This window comes from Choristoneura fumiferana, chromosome 27, assembly GCF_025370935.1.
Source record: "Choristoneura fumiferana chromosome 27, NRCan_CFum_1, whole genome shotgun sequence".
Classification (NCBI taxonomy): domain Eukaryota; kingdom Metazoa; phylum Arthropoda; class Insecta; order Lepidoptera; family Tortricidae; genus Choristoneura; species Choristoneura fumiferana.
In genome coordinates, this window is record NC_133498.1 from 10,002,521 (window position 1) to 10,028,185 (window position 25,665).

At 38.9% G+C, this 25,665-nt stretch overlaps 2 protein-coding genes and 1 long non-coding RNA gene across 3 annotated transcripts in view; 1 reads left to right on the forward strand and 2 right to left on the reverse strand.

Moving 5' to 3' along the window:
• The window catches only part of LOC141443371 (uncharacterized), a 282,390-nt gene that overhangs the window by 194,304 nt on the left and 62,421 nt on the right, over positions 1–25,665 (reverse strand). The window lies entirely within an intron of this gene.
• Positions 1,034–25,665, forward strand: part of LOC141443273 (uncharacterized) — a gene marked incomplete in the record, with an annotated part of 33,563 nt that continues 8,931 nt past the window's right edge. The window contains 13 exon segments of the mRNA XM_074108483.1: positions 1,034–1,164; positions 1,348–1,468; positions 3,095–3,190; positions 4,437–4,571; positions 5,725–5,869; positions 6,233–6,285; positions 6,523–6,637; positions 8,306–8,383; positions 8,700–8,783; positions 9,870–10,051; positions 11,131–11,217; positions 13,292–13,348; positions 13,950–14,084. Of these exon segments, the coding sequence (XP_073964584.1) occupies positions 1,089–1,164; positions 1,348–1,468; positions 3,095–3,190; positions 4,437–4,571; positions 5,725–5,869; positions 6,233–6,285; positions 6,523–6,637; positions 8,306–8,383; positions 8,700–8,783; positions 9,870–10,051; positions 11,131–11,217; positions 13,292–13,348; positions 13,950–14,084 (1,364 nt within the window).
• On the reverse strand, positions 20,247–23,841 carry LOC141443275 (LYR motif-containing protein 4-like). Its single transcript, XM_074108484.1, has 3 exons — positions 23,663–23,841; positions 23,326–23,446; positions 20,247–22,245 (listed from the first exon to the last, which is right to left on the reverse strand). Exons 1-3 carry the CDS (start codon positions 23,749–23,751, stop codon positions 22,189–22,191), a joined length of 267 nt encoding a protein of 88 aa, XP_073964585.1. The 5' UTR covers positions 23,752–23,841; the 3' UTR covers positions 20,247–22,188.

The following is a 25,665-nucleotide window of genomic DNA, read 5'->3' on the forward strand; positions in this document are numbered from 1 at the left end:
ATAACATAACGAAAGAAAGAAAGAAAGACACCTTTACGCACGGAACCCCAAAAGCATACTTCGCGGCACACCTGAAAATATACGCGGCACACGCGTGCCGCGGCAACCAGTTGAAAACGTCTGAGGTACATAACTATATTATATACTACACTATACTACACTACACTATACTGCTACTATACTGCTACTATATTATTATTATATTATGTACTTAACTAGACAGAACCAGAGCCCGCGACTGCCAGAATTTCGTTATATTATTAAGGCTGTTTTTTTATATACCTACATGGTACCTACAAAAACATTTCTTCTATTAAAGTGTACTACTTTTGTTTCGCTGACAAGACAGAATAACAACAAGAAATAGTGGATCCACCCAAGTATTGTCAAAACGACTTTCGGATACCACAGGGGACAGAAGAGCTGGCAGCTTCCTCGCACAACGTATCAGCATTGCATTGCTATACAGCGAGGAAATACTGCCAGCGTCTTTGGGTCCATGCCGCGGGGGGATCCTTTTACATTTTTTTTCAAGTTATAGTTTATGTATGTAAACTCTTTATTGCACATAAAAATAAAAATACAAATACACAGAGAGGAGAACGAAGGCGAGCTTATCCCTAAAAAGGGATCTCTTCCAGCTAACCTAGTTAGGAGAAAACATTTGGTTATATAGAGGATAAGCAGACAGTGAAAATTACGTGCGGTAAAGAGAAAAAACAGAAATAAGTACTCAAAAGAGAGAAAGTATACACAACATTATTTACATTAAAACCAACATAAAACAAAAGAAATATTACAAACAATTACAAAAGCGAAACACAGTAGTTTAGTTATTTGTTACCTACTTATATTTTTAAGATATTATGTAATGTAAATACTTAATCAAGTTTGTATGTATTTATATATTAAATTTGTATCAATAAATAAACTCCTAGTAAGTAGTAGTTGCCTTTAAATAAAGAAAAATATTTTTTTCTGAACACTTTCCTCGCTGACTGTACCGCTGCAGCACGCCACGAGTCTCCGAGATCACTGTCCAGCGCCACTCGGGAACTTACTTCAAGCTGACATGTACATATAGCGTCATGTACATCATTATATTTTTGTGCTTCCTGACGACGACCCGAGCTGGGCCCGCAACAGAGTCCGTGAAGGATCAACGTAAGACTTTGCATTTCCAATATTGATGTATGATGTGTATTGTATTGTAAACTCTTTACTTTATTGTACGTAATCTAACCAACAAAAAATTGGAATACCCACTTTGCCACTTTAAAAGTTCAATATCTCAGAAACGGACCTCATGGCTCATGAGTCCTTGACCGTCATTTGTTTCTTCCGCAGACTGCACAGACCCTCGTACCATGAGGAAGCATGCCGCGTACACCGAGTGGGCGGATGCGTACTCCTGCACGCGGCACCGCTGCCAGCCTGGGGGGAGGAACCTCGCCATTTACACTGTCGGGTAAGCTATCTCCTACAAAAAGAAAGAAAGAAATACAACTTTATATTCACAACACAACAATAGACAATATTAAGATTGGTTTTTTGGAGTCTTTTTGTATTTTTTATTTCAACTCCAAATTTGTTAATTTTACGGGTATCCCGTGTGTGACGTCTCTCGATGAGAGCGGAACATAGATGTCGCTAGTGCTGCTCACTGCATAAGTAGCGTAGTAGAAATAAGCAAACCTGAGATATGTATGCATAGGAAAAATTCGTGTCTAGATTCCTGTCCAGCGGTGGTGTTGGGGTTATAGTACGCAGCACGGATTGCTGAGGACCTGGGCTCGATTCCCAGCGCTGATCTCTTTTTCTGGTTTTTCGGTATAGACAATATTACACTTGACACAACAATATTATTAAGTACTTACGACAGTATAGCTAGGTAAGGTAGTAAGATAGTATTGTGTCATTTCATTGCGGTTGTGAATCGGACACTGGCTGAGCATAATCCAAAAACCGGCCAAGAGCGTGTCGGACACGCACGAAATAGGGTTCCGTAGGAATTACGAAAAAAATAAGTAATATTTTTCTAAGGATTTCGTATTTTATACGGGATCTTCCATAGTTTAGTCAGATATATTTTATACCTTAGGCTGCTTTTTACTCTTAAACTACTAATAATTCTCAAGACTTTAACCGTTATAGTTTTCCTTGAAAGTTTGATATATTTACTACCATTCTGAATTTTTTCAAATTTTTCCGCCCGTCAGGATTTTAGAGAGGGGGGGACGCCAGATTTCAATGAAAATGTGCACTTTAAAATTGAATATTTCGCAATTTCGTTATCTTAGCAACCCCCCAATGGTTTTAAAATACCTATCCAACGATATACCCCACAATATAGAGTTAGTCAAGAAAAAAAATCACCCCCACTTTACGTCTATGGGAGGTACCCTAAAAATATTTTTAACTTTTTTATATTGTACCAGTTTGTCGGCGTGACTGATATATTCATGTCAAATTACAGCTTTCTAGTACTAACGGCATCTGAGTTTACCCGCGGACAGACAGACGGACAGACATGGCGAAACTATAAGGGTTCCTAGTTGACTACGGAACCCTAAAAAATAAGAAATTCTTTAGATTGCTTCTTCAAATAAACTTTAAGTGTACATTATACCTTACTAGAAATAAATTACTATTTACTAGAATTAAAAATAGGTAATATTAAAAAGTCTATAATGAAGCCTAGCTTGAAGTACTGTTCCTGCATTAATATCTGCCACAACGGAGAATGTAAAAATATCTGACACTTCTACTGGCCCTAGAAATAGAGTCGTACGGTCAAGAACTTTAATTCATGAGCAACCATGGACCCATGTCACAGTAAACGTCATAGTGACATCGCATTAATTAACAATGAAAATCGCAATGACTTTTCCTTTGAAAAGGTTCCATGATGGCTCATGAATTAAAGTCTTTGACCGCACGCGTATACCTACAGTCAAGTGCAAAGATATCGAGACGGCCGAAGTTACGAAAATATGTACACACGACTATATGCACTTAACATTAAGGTCGTGTATAATGTATTTTTGTAACTTTGGCCGTGTCGATATCTTTTTGTAAATGTTTCTTTTTTTAGTTGCAAGCGCGTCGAAGCACCAGAATCCGCCATAGAATGCGAAGAAGTGGTCGAAGACACCAACATGCAGTTCCCGTATTGCTGTACCCGGCTCAGGTGACTAGACTAAGCTAATTATTAATTGCTCTTACTACCTGTCCTCTCCCAGAGGCACAAATTTGTGCCCAAATTCCTTTGATAATACATCATTAAATGTCATCCTGGGAGATGACAGATTAATGGTAGTAAGTACCATTAGCCAAATAAGTGGTCTTGGTCTATCAATTTTTAAACAATTTCCTATCAAACGAATATGTCGCTAAAGTCGAACTTTCAAGTTGACAGACACGTCTATTGGCATTATATGACATGCAAACGATTATCAAATCTTTAGGGTGGTAGACCACATATTTGGCTTATGGTACAACGTCCATCCATATCGCTGCGACTAGTTAAGTTAATTATGTATTTATAAAAAAACACGCCATTATGGTAGCCGAATTCTTTTTATTCCGCGGGAACTTTGCAATTTTCCGGGATAGAAACTATTGTATGTCCTTATGTATGGACTCAAACTATCTGTATACCGAATTTCATCTAAAACGGTTCTGCGGTTTAGACTTGATGAAGTAACATACAAACAGACTTACAACCTTTTGCATTTATAATATTAATGGGCTAACCATCAAAGATTTCTAATCCACACGGAATAAAGTAAAACTTGGATCGTTACGTCATAGTTTTCAAAATCATACGAAATTAAGGTCATTGCTGTTTTTACAAGCTTTTATTTAGTTTCACCTGTCCCGTTGTCTGTCTGTCTGTCTGTAATCAAATCTTGCAAGTAAAATTCGACCAACTTCCAGTGCTTGGATTGATTTGAAATTTGGTATACTTATTTAAATTGCGTGACAATACAATAATCTGGTAGTGACGTCCTGGTAGTCCAGACAGGAATGTCTCCACAGGACGGAACTCTTCAACGGTTAATGGCATCTACTTGAAATTTGGTATGCAAATGTAATTTGGGTGACAATACAAGTGCAGTCAACAAAAAGTACAGTCAGCAAAAAAAGCTTGTATTAAAAATGATTTTTTACCAAAAACTTATTTTATAATGTAAATAATTTATTACATACATACTAAGAACTACAAGAAACTATTTAAAAAACTTTTATCTCGAAATAGTTTTCGATTTACTGATACAATATAATGAAATAGACAATTCCAATGAAGATTTCCAATTCCAATGAAGTCCACTTTTGTACTGCCCTTTTTTTTAATGTTACCTTTTGTATTTCCTTTTTTTTGTACAATAAAGAGTATAAACAAACAAACAACACGATTTCTGTGATGCCAACAGATGCTTGGTGGTGGTGCGTGGTGAAGTCTGGACGCGCGTGCTGGGCCAGCCCTGGGAGACGCTTCCAGCCGCCCCCTGGAGCCACATGTACAAGATGAAGAAACCCCCGCCGGTCGACGGAACCTTCCTGCCCAAGTAAGTAAAGTAACTTAACAGAAGGGTCGGCCTCGCGCACGAAGAGTTCCGTACCATCTATATAACATTAGACATTAGCAAAAAAAATATTTTAATTTAAATGTATATTTATTCTGTGAATATTTTCAAGCGTCTATCTTTTGCCGTTACTAATATCAAGCAAATTTTTCCACCCACCCGTTTAGATTTTAGAGGGGGGGGGGACGCTTGATTTTAATGAAAAATTAAATATAAGTATCATGGGACACTTGACACCAATTGACCTAGTCCCAAACTAATCAAAGCTTGTACAATGGACACTAGGCAACGGATAAACATACTTACTTATATAGATAAATACATACTTAAATACATATTAAACATCCAAGACCCGAGAACAAACATTCGTATTATTCATACAAATATCTGCCCCGGCCGGGATTCGAACCCGGGGCCTTAAGCTTCGTAGTCAGGTTCTCTAATAACCACTTGGCCACTTGGCCATCCGGTCGTCAAAAATAAAAAAATAAATAAAAAGTAAATTGCACTTTATTGTACCATTTTGTCGGCATAGTTTTTAGTTAATAGTTATGTAAACTATTCGTGCAAAATTACAGCTTTCTAGCATTGATAGCCCCTGAGCAAAGCCGCGGACGGACAGACAGACAGACATGGCGAAACTATAAGGGTTCCGTTTTTGCCATTTTGGGTACGGAACCCTAAAAAAGAGCCTAACGGGAGAATTCATGCTCTCACGGCTTTCCAGCAAAAGGCTGAAGCAAGACTCTGGCTAGATAAGAAACCCCTCCAACTCCGTAATAAGCTCCAGACCAGAGAGCTGGGGACGTGCAGTTAGGTTTTTTAGTCGGTGAGAGTCCGGCACTGTCTTGGCCTACCCCTCATAAAGCATCTCATATAAAATTTAAAACTAAAATCAAGTTAATAAGCTAAAGACAGACAGACATGGTGAATGTGCAAGGGTTTTCTCTTTTTGCCATTTTGGTCACGGAATCATAAATTTTAAAAAGGTCCTCGTGGCCGTGCCCAACACAGTCTAGCACTATTCTCTCGCTAAGTAAGTAGCGACGACAACTCGTTGAGAGAGGTATGTACCTAGATGTCAGCCCTTTGCCTTTGGTCTCCAGTTTTCTAAAAATACTTTACTTTTTAACAGAGAAGACGTAGCTGGCCCCATCTATGAGCTAGCAGAGCCAGAGGCTGCGCACGCGCAGAATGAGAAGTCTCTTCGAGCCAAGAAGGACCCCAAGGACTGTCCTGACGCCGTCCCTCGGTCCGTCCTGCAAACTCCTGACATTGTCGTACGTTTTATTTTCTACAATTAATACTCATCAAGAACAAGTTTCGTCAGGTAACTAAAAACCAAAAGCGAGAAGTACACCTACTCTCCCGCATCCCGAAATTCTTTGCCTCAGAATCAGGCTTAGGGGCTGTTTCTGTTTCACCATCCATTAATTAGTGCTAACTGACGATTAAATGTGATGCCGTCTCTATTTGTTTCGTTCGAATAGACGGAGACGGCATCACATTTAACCGTCAGTTAACACTAATCAATGGATGGTGAAACTGCCCCTTAAACTTCGATTTTTCTGAGGGTATTTCTAAAAGACAACGGCACTCAGTTTGTGAGTTTTCGGAAAATAATTAAATGTTTTTTTTTGCAGATTGCTCTGTCAACCGGCAATGAAGGAAAGAAAGACAAAAATGACAACTTAAGGTAACAACGGATGGTTATTTAATACTAACTTAAATACCTCATTGGCTAGCTCTCTATCACGTGTGAATTACCTATGAAACATCCCTTCTAGTGCAGTTCTTTGCCAAATTTCTTTATTGGTAGGTTACAAGAACAACGTATCACCTCATCATCATCATCATCATAGCCTCTATAATGACCACTGCTGGGCACAGGCCTCTGAGGACTCAAGTCTACTTTATTGATATATCTTCGCAGTGGTGGCAAGCACAACAGGGCTCGCAAAGAGACCTCGAAGGACAAGTACGAAGACGATGTCAACGAGCAACACAACGAGATAGAGGCCGAGGAAGCTCCCGTCATCACTGAGAAGGTACGCGCCATTTTTAACCCCCGACATAAACAGAGTGGTGTTATAAGTTTGACCGCTATGTGTGTCTGTCTGTGGCACCGTAGCTCTTAAACGGGTGGACCGATTTCAGTGCGGTTTATTTTAATTGAAAGCAGATTTTCTAGCAATGGTTCATAGATATGTTTTATCAAAATCGGTTCAGCCGTTTTTGAGATATTGAACTTTGAAGTGACAAAGTCGGGGTTTTCCAACTTGTTGTTGGTTAGGTTATTTCGTATTTATTCAAAGACTTCCGGCAAACAAATGGTAGTGAACCACTAAGAATTAATTGTTTTACATTTCTCTAGTGGTACTTTAGCTACATGGCTATTTACACCAAAAAATAGTCTAGGTACCAAGTGTTTCAAAGTGCTATTTACGAGTAACTATGGTTGGGTTCTGGTCATTTTGAAACACCCATACTGTTGACTGTTGTTTAGTTTCGGGGTCGTATGTGTAAAAACCAGGATTCATCACCTTTGAAGATATTATAACCTACTTTTGAATTGCCGTGATTGTGTTTTTCAACATTTTCAAATGTTCATTTGTAAAATTGTGCGGAATTCATTGCGAATATTTTTTTACAGCCAAATGTTCATGTAACATGTAATATCTTATTTTTCCACGTCATACCTATTCCCAGATATTACGCAATATGTAACATGACGATCTTGCATTGTTAGTTTTCACACAGCATCGATATATCGCGGAACTAACCGATTTCAGGTGTCCTTCTTTGAATTCCTCCGAAAGCATATGACGTCCACGATTGAACTCACAAAGCCAGTGATAAATTGATCGATGGGGCTTCACCACCAAAAGTCGAAGTTACTTGATCGATACCCTGTTGTTGCGTTACCACGCCGACAATCATAATAAAATCATCGCACGAATCACGCGCGAGTTCCATTTTTGCAACGAGTTGACATTTTAAAGCCACCAAAAACAAAAGATTCTTACATGAGAAAAAAAATTATTATACCGGCCAATATTAAAAAACCGGCCAAGAGCGTATCGGACACGCCCAAAATAGGGTTCCGTAGCCATTAGGAAAAAATTAAGAGATATTTTTCTAAGGATTTTGTATTTTATACGGAATCTTCCAAGTTTAGGTATATTTTATACCTTAGGCTGCTATTTTAGAGTAAAACTACTAATAATTCTCAAGCAAACTTAGCCGTTATAGTTTTCCTTGTAATTTTGATATACTTACCATCATGGATTTTTTCAAATTTTACCACCCACCGGTTTAGATTTTAGAGAGGGGACGGACGCTCGATTTTAATGAAATTTGCACTTTAAAGTTGAATATTTCGCAAAAAATCAATGAATTGAAAAAATCACCCCCACTTTACGTCTATGGGAGGTACTTACTTAGTACTTACCCTAAAAAAAAAATATTAGTTGTTTATTTATTGTACCATTTTGTCGGCATAGTTTACATAAATATCCGTGCAAAATTATAGCTTTCTGGCATTGATAGTCCCTGAGCAAAGCCGCGGACGGACGGACAGACAGACAGACATGGCGAAACTGTAAGGGTTCCGTTTTTGCCATTTTGGCTCCGGAACAATATAAATTAAATTCCTGTTCTCTTCGTGGTTGTTATTTCTGGTTATAATTCGATGTGGTGGGTCCGACATGTTTCAGATCCCCGAGGTGGCATCCGACGAGAGATTTTACGCTAACTCGTACCCTGCCACCAAATCTCCAAGAAGCCAGCACAAGGTGAGTTGCGACAAACAAGTATAAAAGACTTAGGTTACAGGAGTTTGCAGGTATCACTATCTTGCTCGCTAATCCTGCCGTGAAGCAGCAGTGCTTGCACTGTTGTGTTTCGGCGTGGAGAGTAAGACAGCCGGTGAAATTACTGGCACTTGAGGTATCCCATCTTAGGCCTCTAGGTTGGCAACGCATCTGCAATACCCCTCGTGTTGCAGATGTTTATGGACGGTGGTGATATCTTATTATCAGGAGACCCACTTGCTCGTTTGCCATCCAGTCGAATAAAAAAAACCATTGTATGAAACCCCTTCATCACCAGGAGTCGCAGGTGTCCTGGACGGAGATACCCCAGGATCAGTGGAACGAGCATGAGAAGACGTCCGAACCAGACAATGTTCCAAAGGTACATGGCATACCAATAACTTATTGCAAGATACAGTCGAGTTTATAAACTGTGAGCAAAAACTTGATCAAAAATATCTGTACACGACTCTATTGTTAACGGCGTAGAAGGGCATTTCTATATACCGTTGTACCCTGAGTTTATCTCTCCGATTTCAACAAAATTTGGGAGGTAGACTCAGCCCATGATTCCGAGCTGGAAAAACAGGGTCTCCAGATGTGTCCCCAAAATATTGTATGGATGTGTCCGTTTTGTTACGAAAACAGGGATATTTGGAAATAATTCCGATCCGCATTAGCGATCCGTTCAAATAGCGAACCTACTGTGTTAAAAATAAAGTTGTGTTAAATACTAAATATACTTAATTCGTTGAGTTTCATGCCGGATTCTTTTCTCTTCAGAGGTTTTTCCGAACCGGTGGTAGATTTTTTGACATTCATATAAGTGCTTGTTATAGCCTAAATTGAATAAAGATATTTTGATTTTAACTTTGACTTTGAAAAATTATTAAGAAAAATGTATATGCCCAGAAGCGTGTTCAGATATTTATGATCAAATTTTTGCTCACAAGTCAAAAAAGTCAAAAGTTACAATGTCTTTATTCAATTTAGGCTATAACAAGTACTTATGAATGTCAAAAAAAATCTACCACCGGTTCGGAAAAACCTCTGCTGAGATGAATCCGGCAAGAAACTCAACGTTTATGAACTCGACTGTACTTTTTTATAAGGTTCGTAACATTAACTGTCAGAACATGAGTTCGATTTGGTAAGTAGTGAAATATAACCTGATAATTCACGTCTTAAATCGAGTTTAGCTTGATATGTTGGGCGTGTGCTCAGACAGGAAAGACTACGAATTAGTCCAAAACTCGGAGCTGAACTCGATTTGAAAAAAACCTAACCTAACCAGTGTTCTATAAAACCATAAGAAAATACAGAGAAATTTTTGCTTTCGGAAAAAATTGAGTTCGGAAATTAAATAGTCGAGCAAATGAAACCTTTGGGAATAATATTTCTACGAAAACGCAGGATACCCTCCCTCCCACTTTTTGGTGCTTACAGAACACTTGATCCCCTTATTCAGAATGATGCTCCAGTCTTCCACCAAGCGGACCCCATCTCGGAAGAGAAAAAAGAAGACAAGCCCTCCAACTTCCAGGCTCTGGTCGACGCGATCGGGACCCGTATGCGGGACATAGAGACGGTCGTGCAGAAGATGAGCGAGAAAGTACGCCCCGGGAAGGAGGACAATAGTGTTGAGAAGAAGTGAGATATCTTAGAATCTTACTAGCGTTTACCCGCGGCATTAGATACAGCAGTTGAATTGAAATTCGGGGAATTTATTAAATTCTCGCGGGAATTCCCTAAAATTACATCGCGGTTTTCATTGACGTTAAACAAAAACACCCATGCCTAATTTCATGACTCTAAAACCCAGGGGTTGTTATTTCAAGTTTTTATCCCTATCCCGTGGGAATATCGGGGTAAAAAGTAGCCTATGTGATATTCCAGATGACCAGCTATCTACTCGTACCTATACCAAATTTCATGGCTCTAAACCCAGCGGTTATTAGTTCGAGATTTCATCCCTATGTGTTATTCTTGAGATATTCAGCTACCTAGATACCAAATTTCATGACTGTAAGCCTAGCGGTTGTTATTTAGAGATTTTATCCCTATCCCGTGGGAATATCGGGATAAAAAGTATTCTATGTTTTAATCCAGGTTATAAACTAACTTTTTGACAAATTTCATCCAAATCCGTCCAGCCGTTTCAACGTGGAGAAGTAACAAACATACTCACTCACTCACTCACAAACTTGCACATTTATAATATTAGTAGGTAGTAGGCTTACTTAGTCTGCGTTTCAAACGTTGCTCATGAATCATCGCTCCGCTCAGCTGTTTCCACCAGAGCGGTGCTATGCGAGGATAGGTAATAAGCGTTTCTATTGGTTCATGAGAAACATATCCCTCGCACATCTCTGGTGGGAAAGCCTCATAAACGTACATTGCACTAAAAATAACTGTGCCAAATTCCATGAATCTAAAACCAGCTGATTGAGAGAGATTTTACCCCGATCCTGTGGGAATATCGGGATAAAAAGTCCAGCTATCTACATACTAAACTGCACCCAAATCCGTCCAGTCATTTTAGCGTGAAGGAGGGTAATTAATACGTATGTACACACACGCATACTCACAAAATTTTGTATTTATAATGTCAGTAGGATCTTTGATTTTTCTAATCTACTGATCTAAATCAGACCACCTGCTGAAATGTAGCTCTCATCTTTTACCGTAGCCGCTTCCAGACAGATGATAACGATATTTGTTGATACCAGGTCCACCGGGGAGCGGAAGGACAGAGCCCAGGACTCTGACTCCATCAAGCCCAAGTCACCAAGCCCAGACAGCGATCAATACAAAAGGTATACAAATAAAACAAGCAAGCCCCTAGAGAGCTACAAGCGATAACGCTTGCCAACACGACTGGAATCACAAAGCAAAATCGGATAAAAGCACCCAGTGCCCTAAGCACACGCCGGAGTTCCGCTGGAGGCGCTATTCGTGTTTCCATACAAATTGAGATTTTAACGCAAACGCGAAAGAGACGTATTTTGTAACCGAAAACTTACACTAGGGGTACAGCAAGGCTACTACGAAACTCGTAACTCGAAGTTCGTGTCGTGCGGTCCCTCTCGCTCTCGTATCAAACAGTGTAAGTGTCAGAGGGACCGCACGACACGAACTTCGAGTTTCGTGTTTCGGAGTAGCCCAGACGCTAGACAAAAAATAAAATAATGGTCACAGCTCATTAGAACCACGCGGCACCCGACCCGCACCGCCTCGCCGCGAGCGATTGGTACTCTTTACATGGATTTGTATGGGCATGCGCTCACTACATCAACTCCGTAGCGTACCCAGATCGTCTCACTCGCGAGGTTGCCACGCGCGAACGGCAAGTGGACCACTGTGATATATAGCTCGCTGCTTGCGTGCGATGCGGATTGCGTTCGAAAAGGAGGTAGTTCGAAACCACTCTTATTTTATTATTTGCCGTGACGCGTCAGAATATCGGACGCATTTAATAACGGGAGATAATAACAAAGATCAGCCAATCTAACCCAACTACCCTATTATTCCAGATTTATTACAAAATAGCTTGTAAAAGTTCACGCGATACCAAGGCTTATGTTTAATGCGAAAGTGTTGGATAGCGTTTACGCTATTAGCCATATCTAGGGGATCTAGACTAATTTGAAACTGTTAAGTGCAAAAAACATACCTACAGATCGATATAAAGAGTAGTCATTGAACAATGTTTGTATCTGTCGCATTCTTGACATCATTTCGTTTGATATTTCATTGTTTCCCGTATCTACTTTTCTTCTTTCTTCCATTTCTCCAAAATTTTTGGTATAGGCAAAAAGCCTTCAATCGTTTTCTTTCCTATTTGTTTTGTGCAGAAAGGGTCCACCGCCATCATTTTTGTCTTTCAAATAATAATACGTAACATGGTCTATTTTGCTTCGAGAAAATCACAGGAGGCAGCTGTTACTCAAACGAAAATAAGATGAAATTACTAAATTAAACGGTTCAACTCATGATTATAATCCAGAATTGTCCGACTAGTTTAAATCTTATCGGAAGTTTTTTTTCATATTTCGGTAGCACTCGCCCCGGCGCCGCATAGAAAATAAGACATCCTCGCACTGATGGCAAACGTTATACATTCAACATTTACCAACCGGTTCTCTCAGTTCCCATCCAACTCCTCTTCTTAGTCGTTCACTCTTGACAGAGTGGTCGTGGTCATGCTTTGGTCGATCGATTCCTGTGCCACTGCTGCTGTCGCGACGCGTCGCCAAGTAGCCCGATGTCTGGCAGAGTGGGAGCAATCGTTTATATTAGAGTGCGTCACAGATTTGATGAGGTCTGTCCACCGTTTCCCATCCAACTACATATCCAAAAAACTATATTCCAATTGATTTTTTGGGCTACATTACGAGAATCTGGCCTGCTCTTTGCCGTTAGTTTTACCATTAAACCAAACCATACCATACTAAAGTCAGCGACTTAAGTTGCTATAAACCCTGCACCATTTCTTGGGTTCTTGTCTTCAGTCTTGTAACCAATTGACCTAGTACCAAAGTAAGCAAAGCTTGTGTTATCGGTGCGAAATAACGGATACATATTCTTCAATACATACATAGATTAGATACTGCTTAAATACATATTATACATACACCCAATTATTCGGAAACAAACTGCCTACCTACATATTTTCAAACAAACATCTGCCTCGACTGGGATCGAACCCGGGACCTCAAGCTTCGGAGTCAGGTTCTCGAGCCAGTCAGCTTTCCAGGGTACAAAGATTTCTCTCATTACCTGGGTTACTTGCACATTTTCATTGGCTAGTGATCGAAAATTTTATTAGGAAAAAATTAAAAAGTATTGCCTACTCTTTCTTATCGTTCTGTAGCCAACATTGTTTTACAGAGAGACCACGACGTACCATCCACCACACGCAATCATAATCGCGTATGGCGGTCAAAGGTAAGGGCCATTCAGTAACTAGGTGAAGATTCTGGACATTAGGGTTCCGTAGTTATAGGTATAACATCCGCCTGCAGAGGTATATCTCTTGTGCTAGGTATCACATACAAGGGCGTTTTAAAATTCATTCGGGAACCCTTAGTAGGTATAGTTTCGTCACATCCGTCTGTAGAAGTCTAGTTTCTAGTATTAAATGATATTGTAACGGATAACTCACGTCTTAAATCGAGTTTGGCTCGACATGTTTCGGGCTAATTCATAGCCCTTCTTCCTGGGAGCAACACAACTCATTTAAGACGTTAGTTATCCGGTACAATATCATTTAATATGAGTGAGTCTCACGGTTGGTTCTAAATATCTAGTGCTAGAAAGCTAGAAGCTAGAGTACTTATCTATTATATACAACCACGCCGATAAAGTGGTAATATAAAATTAAGAATAATATATTTTTATCTATACCCATATAGTAAATCCTCCATTATGCGTTCAAAAACCATAGATAATGACCAGCATTACGATATTGGATTCTATTATGAACACGGCTGTATCGTAAGGGTAGGGTAGCTTCCTATATAGTTTAAAAAATGACTTGCTTTGTTAGCAGGTTCCACAATCGCGGCAGCAAGTACCTGCACCCCGTGGACAGCACCACGGAGCCTCCTGTCTTCATCGAGGACACCAACTTGAACGGGTACTTTAGTGACGCCAGCAACAACGTGGTCAGAAGGGCTGGAGGGCCTAAGGTACGTTAAAGAGGCTACAGAAGAATTGATTTTCTCCACCGGCAGGATAATTCACTGAGGAGCGCGTCGCGTTTTACACGTACTGTTTGGGTCAACTGAGTTGATATTTTGGTCTAGGTCACCTGTAACGTAGGGATAGCCTTATAGTATAAAATAGCCGACTAAAATATGGAACCAGTTTCCGGAGCGGTACAGCTTAAATAAATAAATAAATATCACGGGACAATTCACACCAATTAACCTAGTCCCAAAGTAAGCTTAGCAAAGCTTGTGTTATGGGTACTAAGCAACGGATAAATAAAATTATCTAGATTGATACATACTTAAATACATATTGAACACCCAAGACCCGAGAACAAACATTCGTATTTTTCATACAAATATCTGCCCCGACGGAATCGAACCCGGGACCTCAAGCTTCGTAGTCAGGTTCTCTAACCACTATATAGGCCATCTGATCGTCTAGTAGCTTAAGGATCTTTAAAAATGAGCCTATGAGTCCCTCAAACACACCTGTGATACCCCTCGTGTTGCGGTGTCCATGGGCGGCGGTGATTGCTTCCCATCAGCTGACCCGCATGTTCGTCTGCCCCTTCTTAGGTATATAAAAAAAATAGTAGTTTAGTGAACCTGACTACAAAGCTTGATGTTCCGGGTTGGATTTGGCTGTGATGCAGTTAGCCTCGAATGGCTTTTACAGCATCAGCATTTACGGCATGAGTTATGCAAGCAATCGGAATTTTTATGCTACATCGTTTCGGAGAGTCTACGAGTCCCGACTGAGAAGAAACGGCAAGACACTTAGTAAGATTCGACCGAGACTGCTTTTTTAATCTCGGCCGAGACCGAGACCGTGATTAAAATATATTCTCGGCCGAGACCGAGACATAAAAAATAAGGTAATTTGTGGGCTGTAGGGCGTAATATTTTATATGGCGAGGAATGCCTACTCAAAAGTATTAGCGTTTCGCTTGTTACTCTTGTTAGCGGGAGTCAGTAAGTTGCAAGTAGGTACCAGACGCACGAGCCCGGGCGAGGCGACCAATCAAAATCCCAAGGAAAGCTCGGTCGCGGCCGAGAAACTTGGCTGTTTTGGGCCGAGACCGAGAGCGAGATCTCGGCCCGATTTGTAACCGAGATCTGGGTAGGACCTTAACACTCAGTCGGGTTGAGTTGTCGTCGTCTGCTTTGCTTTGGGACTAGGTAATTGGTGTGAACTGTTCCCATGATTTTTATCTTTGAATTCCAGGAACCGGCAGCGACCTACATGGCACCAGTAAACACAGACGCCAGACGCAATTCCAACCCTCGCGTACCCATGGACCTGGATGACACCGACCCCAAAACACAAGAAGCACACGCACAAGAAGAAGAAGTCGAAACGTGGGCACAAGAAACACCATAAGGATGAGAAGAAACGGTTTAACAAGATAAGCTCCATAGAGATTGATAGGAATGTTGTGTCTCTGGAAGATAGTGGGGTCAACAAGTGACTAGTCAGGTAATTTGTCAATATATCTAACCAGACAGTAATTCATTTCAAATTCAACGTCAAAATATCTTTGGGTCAATAGTACTTGCATTAAGGGGCGTAAGAAGGGGATTTAATAATGAGAGTATGTTAGAAGCTCGACGCCACAGATTAATCTTGCTAATTGGTGCAAGATCTCGGGATACCGAGATTGCACTCCCTAAATATCATTGACGAGCAAGTGTGATGAAAATTGTTTTTCTTTGCATTGGTTCTGACTTGTTTAATTAACAAATAATAGAATGTAGTATATTTCTTTATTCGTTAGTTCAGCAAACAGATTCAGGTTGAAGCCAGACGAGCGTGATTTTTTGAGTCGTGAGTTACGTATTTTCGGTTGCTTTTGTCCTTCTAGAGGACGCCACTGTTGCGTGAGGTTTTTAAGTGTGCTTTCAAAGTCTGTTATTACGGGCGTGAAAACAAAGTTTAGATTAAAATCATATTTAATACACCTTAAAACCGTACCATAAAAATATCGAGCAACCACAGTGTTGCGTAGTCCCGTTTATTGTTCGTAAAAAAAGGGAGGACAGAAGTTTCCGAAAGACAAAACCGTCTCAAAACACAGACATTCATTGCCCGTAACGCATAATTGCCATAATTAATTTCAGGTAATGCAAAATATTCACAAAATTATTCGAATTATAACTAAACCCGCGTAGCTCACCGAAAAACTATGACATGTGACATTTCGGAGACCTCACGCTACACTAGCGCCTCTAGCGGCGAATTTATACGCGATAGCCCTCATTATGCTGCATTCGGTTTTATACAAAAGTCCAGTTTCTGCCACACGGTGACTCAAAATGAGTTGTACTGACAGATTGTGTTAAAATAAAATTACGCAAACGAAATACCGCGACTCGCGAGTCCCAAAAATTGTGCTCGTCTGGCTTCACCCTAACTTAGGTACTTAGTGGTCAATATAGGTAGTCATCGTGTATTATTTTTTTCAGATTTCTGATTCACTCTGCCGCTGCCTGGCTCGCTAAATACGATTCGGCTGTTATTTTAGTTAATAATCTAAATAGTATAGAAGAACGTATCGAAAACGACGAGCTTCTTAAGAATGTTTTAAGGAAGCTGTGAGGCATTCCTCACTTATCTGTGTTAGGTTATGGCCCTAAAGATGTGTAGGTAGCTAGTAAAGATCTCGTAATGAGGGTTTTGACACAGACTAATGAGGGTTTTGACAGAGGAGAAATATCGCTAGATGGCGTTAATATCGTCAGGTCCGTTTGACGTTTGCTCGTGATTGGTTAAATAACTAAATGAGCCAATCGCAAGCAAACTTCAAACGTCAAACAGACTTTACGACACTAACGCCATCTAGCGACATTTCGCCTCTGCTGAAACCCTCACGCTAGAATCGTAAGGTTGATTTGACAACTTTGACGTTTGCGTCACGTTTGTGAATGGTTCAATAAATGAGCCAATCGCAGCAAGACTGTAACGTCAAATGGACTTCTCGACACCGGCGCCATCTAGGGATATATCGCCTGTAACGAAACCCTCATTCTTATTTGATCGCAATGGGAAAGACGGTATTGGCTGTCTATCTACAAGCAAGAATTAAAGCTTGAGACACACAGAGCGGTGGCGGGGCGCGCGGCGCGGAGGCGGTACCGGTTGTAATATTCGAGCTACCATGAAAGAGGGCACATAGAATACCGCGCGGGAAATAATAATAATAGATTTATTTCGACCAACTTGGATCAAATTGTTAGTATTTAATTTAACATGCCATAGACTTATAGCTAAGGTTAGGTTAGGTTAACGAGTTTAACAAATTAAATTAAATTAAAACATAATAGTACCATTAGACAGCGCCTCGCACATGAAGCTGACAACAGCGATTCATGTACGGACAGTCCAACCTATTCGCCACCACGCTCAGGATGCTCTTGGTACTGGCACGAACTCTGCGCACCAGGGATGCACATCGTTTACGCATCGTAGTGTAAAAGCAATCTACTCGAGCCTCCGCGAACATCCCCGAGTCCCCGACGCACTGCAGAATCGCGGCAGCCCCATCAGCATCCTGAACGCGTTGTTCTACTGTACGCGCAGCGCGCTGTACTGCTTCTGTGTGTATTTCACCCACAGGCTGCTCGTGTAAAAGTTTGTGCAGTAGCTTTAAAAAGAGTCACCTTAACTTCTTTAGAACAGCGTGAACAGCGTTTAGAAATAAGCGTGGCGCGGCATTCTGAGTGCTCTTTCACGTTAGCTCGAATATTACAACTGGCACCGCCTCCGCGCCGCTCCGGCTCCGACGTCAGTGTGTTTCTAGCTTAGCTTGTTCACACTAGCGTTTTCGCTGGCGGTTTCCCGGCGGAAAAACGCTAGTGTGAACCAGCTCTAAGATGTAAAAAATAAGATACCTATACATTTTTCATAGTACAAGAACCGAGTAGATGAAGTGTATCAAATCAATCAAATAATGTCACCAGCTAACTTACCTTTAAAACTAGTTTCGTTTCCCAAATGTCTTTTTCGGTCAGAGACCTGTATGATACCAATACCACAGTATTCAAAGATTGTCAGCTTAGATATGCATTTCAAGTAACATTTTGGCTTGAATTATTAAAATTAAAATATGCGTGACTGAGCTAGTTTCAGTCACTTTCAAAATTAAAATATGCATGACTGAGCTAGTTTCAGTCACTTTCAAAATTAAAATATGCATGACTGAGCTAGTTTCAGTCACTTTCAAAATTAAAATATGCATGACTGAGCTAGTTTCAGTCACTTTCAAAACTAAAATATGCATGACTGAGCTAGTTTCAGTCACTTTTAAAATTAAAATATGCGTGACAGAGCTAGTTTCAGTCACTTTTAAAATTAAAATATGCATGAATGAGCTAGTTTCAGTCACTTTCAAAATTAAAATATGCATGACTGAGCTAGTTTCAGTCACTTTCAAAATTAAAATATGCATGACTGAGCTAGTTTCACTCACTTTTTTAGTTAAAATATGCGTGAGCTGGCTTCTTCAGTCACTTTTAAATTAAAATACCTATTCGTAACTGAGCTGTTTTCTAATACTGTAGTGTTGCTGTCATTAAGTGAAGTAGATATTAGAATGGCTAAGTGCAATAATTTATATTAAGTATTTTTTTGATAAATGGCATTGTCATTTTAAACTCTACGTTTGTAAGCGAAATCAGAAAAAAAAGAGGCGTATGAGGCAAAGCAGCTTCGCTACAACCAGGAAAATGTACCTAGCTTACTTGATCAAATATTAGATTAAAATAAGAACCTTCCATTTTGAACACGCGACCTGTGCACGAATTGTCTAACGCCCTGGCGCTCGCATTCCCTATCTCTTTCTATCCTAAAGCTGCGGCTCCACTGAGGCGGAGACGAGACGCGCTTAGCGGAGGCGAGACGTGTAGGTATCGACCAATCCATACACATCTGATGATAATGAGGCGGAGTCGTGATGTGGATATGATTGGTCGATCTCTACACGTCTCGTCTCCGCCTCGGTGGAGCCGCAGCCTTATCCTAAACCGTACGGGAGAAAGAAGGTGGAATTGATTGTGAATGCATTAGACAATAAGGTGACTGGCCTTTTATTACGAGGTTCAAAATTCAAATTTTGTATCGTGCCGTTCCGCTCACGCTTACAGTATGATCAAGACGGTTAGATACAAACTTCGATTTTCAAAATAGCCGCCCCTGCTTCACTCTTAAGCCGAGTTTAGACTTGCAAGAGAAATCGTGCAAGTTGCATTACATTGCGAGGCCGTAAAGCCAACGAGTTTGTAGTGGTCAATCGAGCGCGCAATGTAATGCAACTTGCACAATTTTTCTTGCAAGTCTAAACTCGGCTTTAAGTGCGTACCTATTATCTCGCATGTTTTATGTAATGTCGTCTCTGTTTGTATTGATCGAATAGAAAGAGACATAAAATAATAGGAACTAATTAACGAGTGCTGTAACAGGGCCAAAAATTATCATGACTTTTAACTAACAGCGTAAAAAAAATCAACTCCATTTTAACCCTTCTCTAATGGTCTGATTATTATGAAACTTTGTGCATGTATTAGAGCTCTGATGACAAAAAATCGAGTACAGTCAAGGGCAAAAAATCGACACGGCCAAAGTTGCAAAAATATGTATACACGGCATTAAAGTTAAGTGCATAAAGTCTTGTATACATATTTTTGTAACTTTGGCCGTGTCGATATCTTTGCCTTGACTGTACCATTAACAAAATGAGTATCTATTTATTGTTTTTATAATAAACCTACATCGCTTACAAAGCCACAGATACTGTTTGAGTTACTAAAATCTATGCTATTTATTGAATTGTAAGTAATAAAGTTTATTTAAATAGTAGCTACTGTAGTTTTTTTTTTTCACCCTCTATCTAAGAAAAGTTGAAAACGTCGACCATGTCATTACAAAGTTAAATAAGTGTCTCAAAAACGGCTGAACCGATTTTTATACAACATAGCTAAGAACCATGTCAAGTAAACTTGTTTTCACGTTAAAAAACGCATCTAAATCGGTCCATCCGTTTGAGAGCTACGACGCCACAGACAGACAGAGAGATTGGCGAGAGAGAGACTGCGGGGAGGTATAGTTATGCCTAGGTTTTTGCAGATAAAAATATATATAACTATTTAAATGCCTTTATTCTTCATAATTTACATTTACAAACAAACTTAATTCAAACATAACTTACTATGAAATGCAGTGAATACAGTGTCCTTTAGTATTAAATACAAAAACAGTAACATACAATATGTTTTTAAAACAATAGCCTAGAAACACGGATTTATAAAATGTTACAACAACAACATAAAACTACAATAACAAGCTAACTACAATGACAGCCGTGGTGGCCTAGTGGTTTGACCTATCGCCTCTCAAGCAGAGGGTCGTGGGTTCAAATCCCGGCTCGCACCTCTGAATTTTTCGAAATTCATGTGCGGAATTACATTTGAAATTTACCACGAGCTTTGCGGTGAAGGAAAACATCGTGAGGAAACCTGCACAAACCTGCGAAGCAATTCAATGGTGCGTGTGAAGTTCCCAATCCGCACTGGGCCCGCGTGGGAGCTACGGCCCAAGCCCTCTTGTTCTGAGAGGAGGCCTGTGCCCAGCAGTGGGACGTGTATAGGCTGGGATGATGATGAACAAGCTAAAAGCTGTTTCACAACCACAAGCTTTTCTTAACTTGCAATTTACGTATGTAACTAAATAATTAATTGAATCAGGCGTTACTTTGCGTAGGTCACTATCATTAAACGTTAAACATCAACTACAACAGCTTGAACTCTGGTTGTGTTCAGTGGTGGTGGTGAGTTGGGTTAGTGTGTGTATGTTCTGACAGCGTGGAAGTGGAGGTACTGCTTGAACATACATTTGTTGCATAGACAGCTGTCATAAGGTCACGGGTGAGCAAAGTATTGTTTATAGGTCAAGCAAAATTTTCATTCATTTCATTTAACAGGATAAAAAAAAGAGGTAACAGGGTCAATCAACTTTTACTGTATCTTGTAGCCATGGTAACATATGAGTTACTTATTAAGAGTATGATTTTCTGGGGTACAAACCCACTAAAAGTTGTTTCTTCATAGCTCATCTCCTAAGCATGGTATATGTTACATAAACTCTTGGGGCCTAGCTTTTTTAACAGACTTTTTTTACTTGCGCCTTAGACGTGGTTCACAATTAAGATTGAATTTTGGAATCTTTTTGTATTTTTTATTTCAATTCCAAATTTTTACTTTTACGGTCATCCCGTAAAACCTAAATTGAAAATATAAACTGAAATATAGATGCACAGAAAAAACAGATAAATAAGACCATCACTGGGAATCGAACCCAGGTCCTCGGTAATCCGTACCGCGTGCTATACCGCTACACCACTGATGGTGGTTCACAAGTACATTCGACCGGGGACGTATCTGGTATCGGAAATGATTAAATCTAAAGTTAAAAAGTCGACCGTCAAAATATAGAAAGTAGGTTAAGTTAGGTTTGATATTTTGACCGTTGATATATTAACCATAGATATTTCAATATTCCGATACATGCCCATTCAGCCGTTATTATTAGCGTTAATTAGTCCTTTATAAAGTACGCGAGGCATTGCATATTTTTCTAACATCCATACCATACTAATATTATAAATGCGAAAGTGTTTGTGTGTATGTTTGTCCGTCTTTCACGTCGAAACGGAGCGACGGATCGACGTGATTTTGGCATAGAGATAGTTTATGGGCCAGAGAGTGACATAGGCTACTTTTTATCCCTGGAAAATGCACAGTTCCAGAGGGGACAGCGCGCGATAACGGAATTCCACGCGGGCGAAGCCGCGGACAAAAGCTAGTACACTATAAAGTGAATGACCCAACAGTATGTTCTGAATAATTTTATTTTAATTAGACTTGAATTTATTTAATCTGTCATCTCCCAGGATAACAGGATCAAAGGAATTTGGGCACAAATTTGTGCCTCTGGGAGAGGACAGGTGTTAATAAAACTGGAGATTTGCTCCTAGTCTCTGGTTCTAAGCTACCTGTCAGTAACGGTTTATGAATTACTAGGTTTTACCGCATATTTTCTATCACAAGCTTTTCTGTCTGATACATGTCACCGACTGCCACCTGAAAGACAAGGAATAAATAGATTAGAAACAATTTAATAAACTGATTGATTTTAAAACCAAAATTCATCATCTATTAGGTATTTATCCAAAAATGTACAGATTAGTTCATAAAAGACACAGTTCTAAGGTAACAAACAAAAAATAATACAATTCAGAAACTCCTTCTTTTGAGGCTGGTTTACTAAGAACAAGGAGGTATATGCCAATGGACAGTCTTTTTGAGATATTTATGAAAAAAAAACTTTTTTTTATGTAAATGTAAAACTCATTTCCGAATAAAGGGCTTAATCAGGAGGCACGGCAGTGGCCCCGCCAAGTCAAGCAAAAAGCTGCATTATTATTGTACCAAAAACTACAAATCATGTTTAAAGTTCAATTTTTCAAAGTTTTATTTACTATTATTTATAATGCCTGTTACCTTGAACTTTATGCAGGTGAATTGAAACTAATTTCTCCAAAACCCTAGTGGCCTAACTTACTCTTTAAAGGATAATTAAGTATGCACAATAAAACAGTGTAAAAGTATTTTTATTTTATTATTCGACTGGGTGGCAAACGAGCAAGTGGGTCTCCTGATGGTAAGAGATCACCACCGCCCATAAACATCTGCAACATGCATTGTTGGTACTTATGGGCAGTGGGGATCATTTCTCATCAGATGACCCGCTAGCTTGTTTGCCTCCCTCTCATAATAAAAAAAGTTTTCAAATTATGATATTTTTTAAAAGCCCGTAAGTAGTTTTTAATTGTCGTATATTGGCAAAAGAAGATTAAGTGTTCTTTTTTTTAATGTCATGTATCATGTCAATATCATTTATCAAGTTTGTGAATTTTACAATTTGAATTTGACCTTTAAACAGTGACTGTGAGTGAACTTATATTTAGGTAAGATTTTTTTTTTCAATTTGGCCAGAAACCAGGTGGTTTTTTTCAAACGTGCCAAAACTAACTAAAATCAGGAAATTGAAGACTTGGCTGTATGGTGTTCATTCTTTGCTTTTTTTTTACTTTTTATTAGGTAAGATAAGGGTCAAAAAATACTGATTAATTTTATGTAAAAAAATAATAATATACTTACTTGACGTCTGATTATGGCAAGATTTTCTTTAGCATATAAATACTCTTTCTTGATTTGCTTTGGATCTGACAGTGTCTTGTTTTCTTTAAAGGCATCTCTGATTCTGCGGAGTGCGTAAGACCTACAGAAAAAAAAAGGCATTATGACGACTAAATTTCACATGTTTATGAACAAGGTATAAGTAGACCAATTTAGGAAATATTTCGAGAACTTTTTGGTATTATCTTTTTGATTGGATTGTTATTTTTAACAGACGAAGTCAAAATGTTCCAAAAAAAAATATATCATGAAAATTAGGTTATGTAATTAAAAAAATGAAATATGAATTGGGGCATACCGGAAATTGTAGTTGGTGAAGTTTTGAGACTCTCTTAATAAGGTTTTGTAGATCGTTAGAATCTGCATCTTAGTTGGACTGCTTGCCATTCTCTATCTTGCACAAGAATTTCCTTATTTTGTCAAACTCTAATGAAAAGTGAAAAATGTAAATAAGACCGAGTTTCATTTCACGTCACGTCATGCAATGCTATGATTACTCTTTTCTTTACTGCGCGAGAGGGTGATGTTTTGGTAATTAAAATGTAAAGAATTAAAAATTGTATTTAGTTAACGTAGTCTATTTTTATACTCGTTATTATAGAAAAATATTGGTATTGAAAATTAAAGTTATGAATTATAAATTACTTTACAAGCGTGTGATGGAACGTTTTACAATGTTGCTAAGTTTAATAAATAATGGTAATGGCGTATTGTAAGTACCCACCTTAAAAATTAACTAAGTGTGACTTAGTTAATATAAAATTATTTTCATATAAACGTAACAGCCTCTTCAAGTACATAGAATTTTTTAATTAATTGCAATAATATAGAATGCTCTTGTGCAAAAATCAGATGAATTAAAAGTTCTACGAGTACGTCGAAGTGGTATTGAAAAAACTGATCATGGCAATACCGCTACTACCATACCGTCATGCGATCTGTCAAAAAAACGTCAAGTTTTTATTGAACGAAAGGGCCGTCATTTCGCAGTCCGTTTAAATTAATTATAAGCTGAAAACTAACGCAAAAGTAATGAAGTAACACCATAAGGAAACAAATTAGGACACATTTAACATCAACACCTTTATACACTGTGAGTACCTTTATAATATTGTCATTATTTCTCTTTTAAAATAAATAGGACATGGTTTTTTTATGTGTTTAGATGGAAATTGAGTCGAAGTAGTAGTTATAATGATGTTCTAATGCCTTCAAGTATTCCGTGATGAGTAGTGACGCGGTTTTTTCCAAGCAGTTTGTCTGCTTTCGATTCTAAATGGGTTTGCTGTTGTGTAATATAAGTTGACCGGATTTCGTTCATACGCGCTTACTTATCTAACTGTATAATATAAGTTACTACGGGCCACTCATAACATCGCCAATAATGGTCACGCTCTGTTTGTATACCTCGTAGAATACGTGTTTGGTACTTGTGTTGTGCCTGTTTCAAAATGTTTATAAACACATATGTTTTACTTGAGATCTAGTGGATAACATCGCACTGTTATTAAAATAATTTAGAAGACAATTGACTATTTTAGGAAACCTCTAAAGATCTCTCTCTCCTCTTTATGTTAAAACATGGTTGTGGGTAATAAGAAACTTTTTGGAAAATCAGGTGTTATTTAGGATTGTATGCCTAGTGCTTTATAGTTTCCAATTAAACTTTATGAATATAAATAGCAGCTGGTTAAACATCAAAAGGAAGAAGTCATGATTCACCAATAGTGACATAAGTTACTAAAAGTTCCATTAAAATGGTATTTCACACAAATAAATAGAATGAATTATTAACAATTACTTTGGTCACCCACTTCCTTATGATAGCTCTGTCTATGCTCTATACCAGGGTTTCTCAAACTGGGGTATGCGAACCCCTAGGGGTTCGCTATTGAATGGTGGTTCGCGCGACAAGGTTTACGTGATGGTGGCTGCAAGACTGGCAGAGATGATTAAGATTGGTGTTTTGCAGTCTTTTTGTATTTTTTAACTCCATTTGTTTCTTATTTGGTTTGTTATTTGTTAGCTATATTTGTTACCCTTTTTTAAATAAATTGATATATGCACTATATAATGATGATGTTTGAAATAAAAAATAACCTTAGTTTCCCAACAGTCATTTATTAACTTTCTTGGGGGGGGGGGGGGGGGGGGTTTGCTGTCGTCTAGAAACTTTAACAGGGGTACATGGAGTAATAAGTTTGAGAAACCCTGCTTTATACTCTATGCAGCAAATAGGTATGTGTTTAAATAAATAAATATCATGGGACACCTGACACGCATTGACCTATCCTTTTAAAT

Excerpts from the sequence above, each read along its gene's own strand:
- LOC141443275 (XM_074108484.1), bottom strand. The coding sequence starts at position 23,751 with ATGGCAAGCAGTCCAACTAAGATGCAGATTCTAACGATCTACAAAACC. Across the intron at positions 23,447-23,662 it reads TTCACCAACTACAATTTCCG|GTCTTACGCACTCCGCAGAA; the intron begins GTATGCCCCAAT and ends TTTTTTCTGTAG. Across the intron at positions 22,246-23,325 it reads TTGCCATAATCAGACGTCAA|GTGGCAGTCGGTGACATGTA; the intron begins GTAAGTATATTA and ends CTTGTCTTTCAG.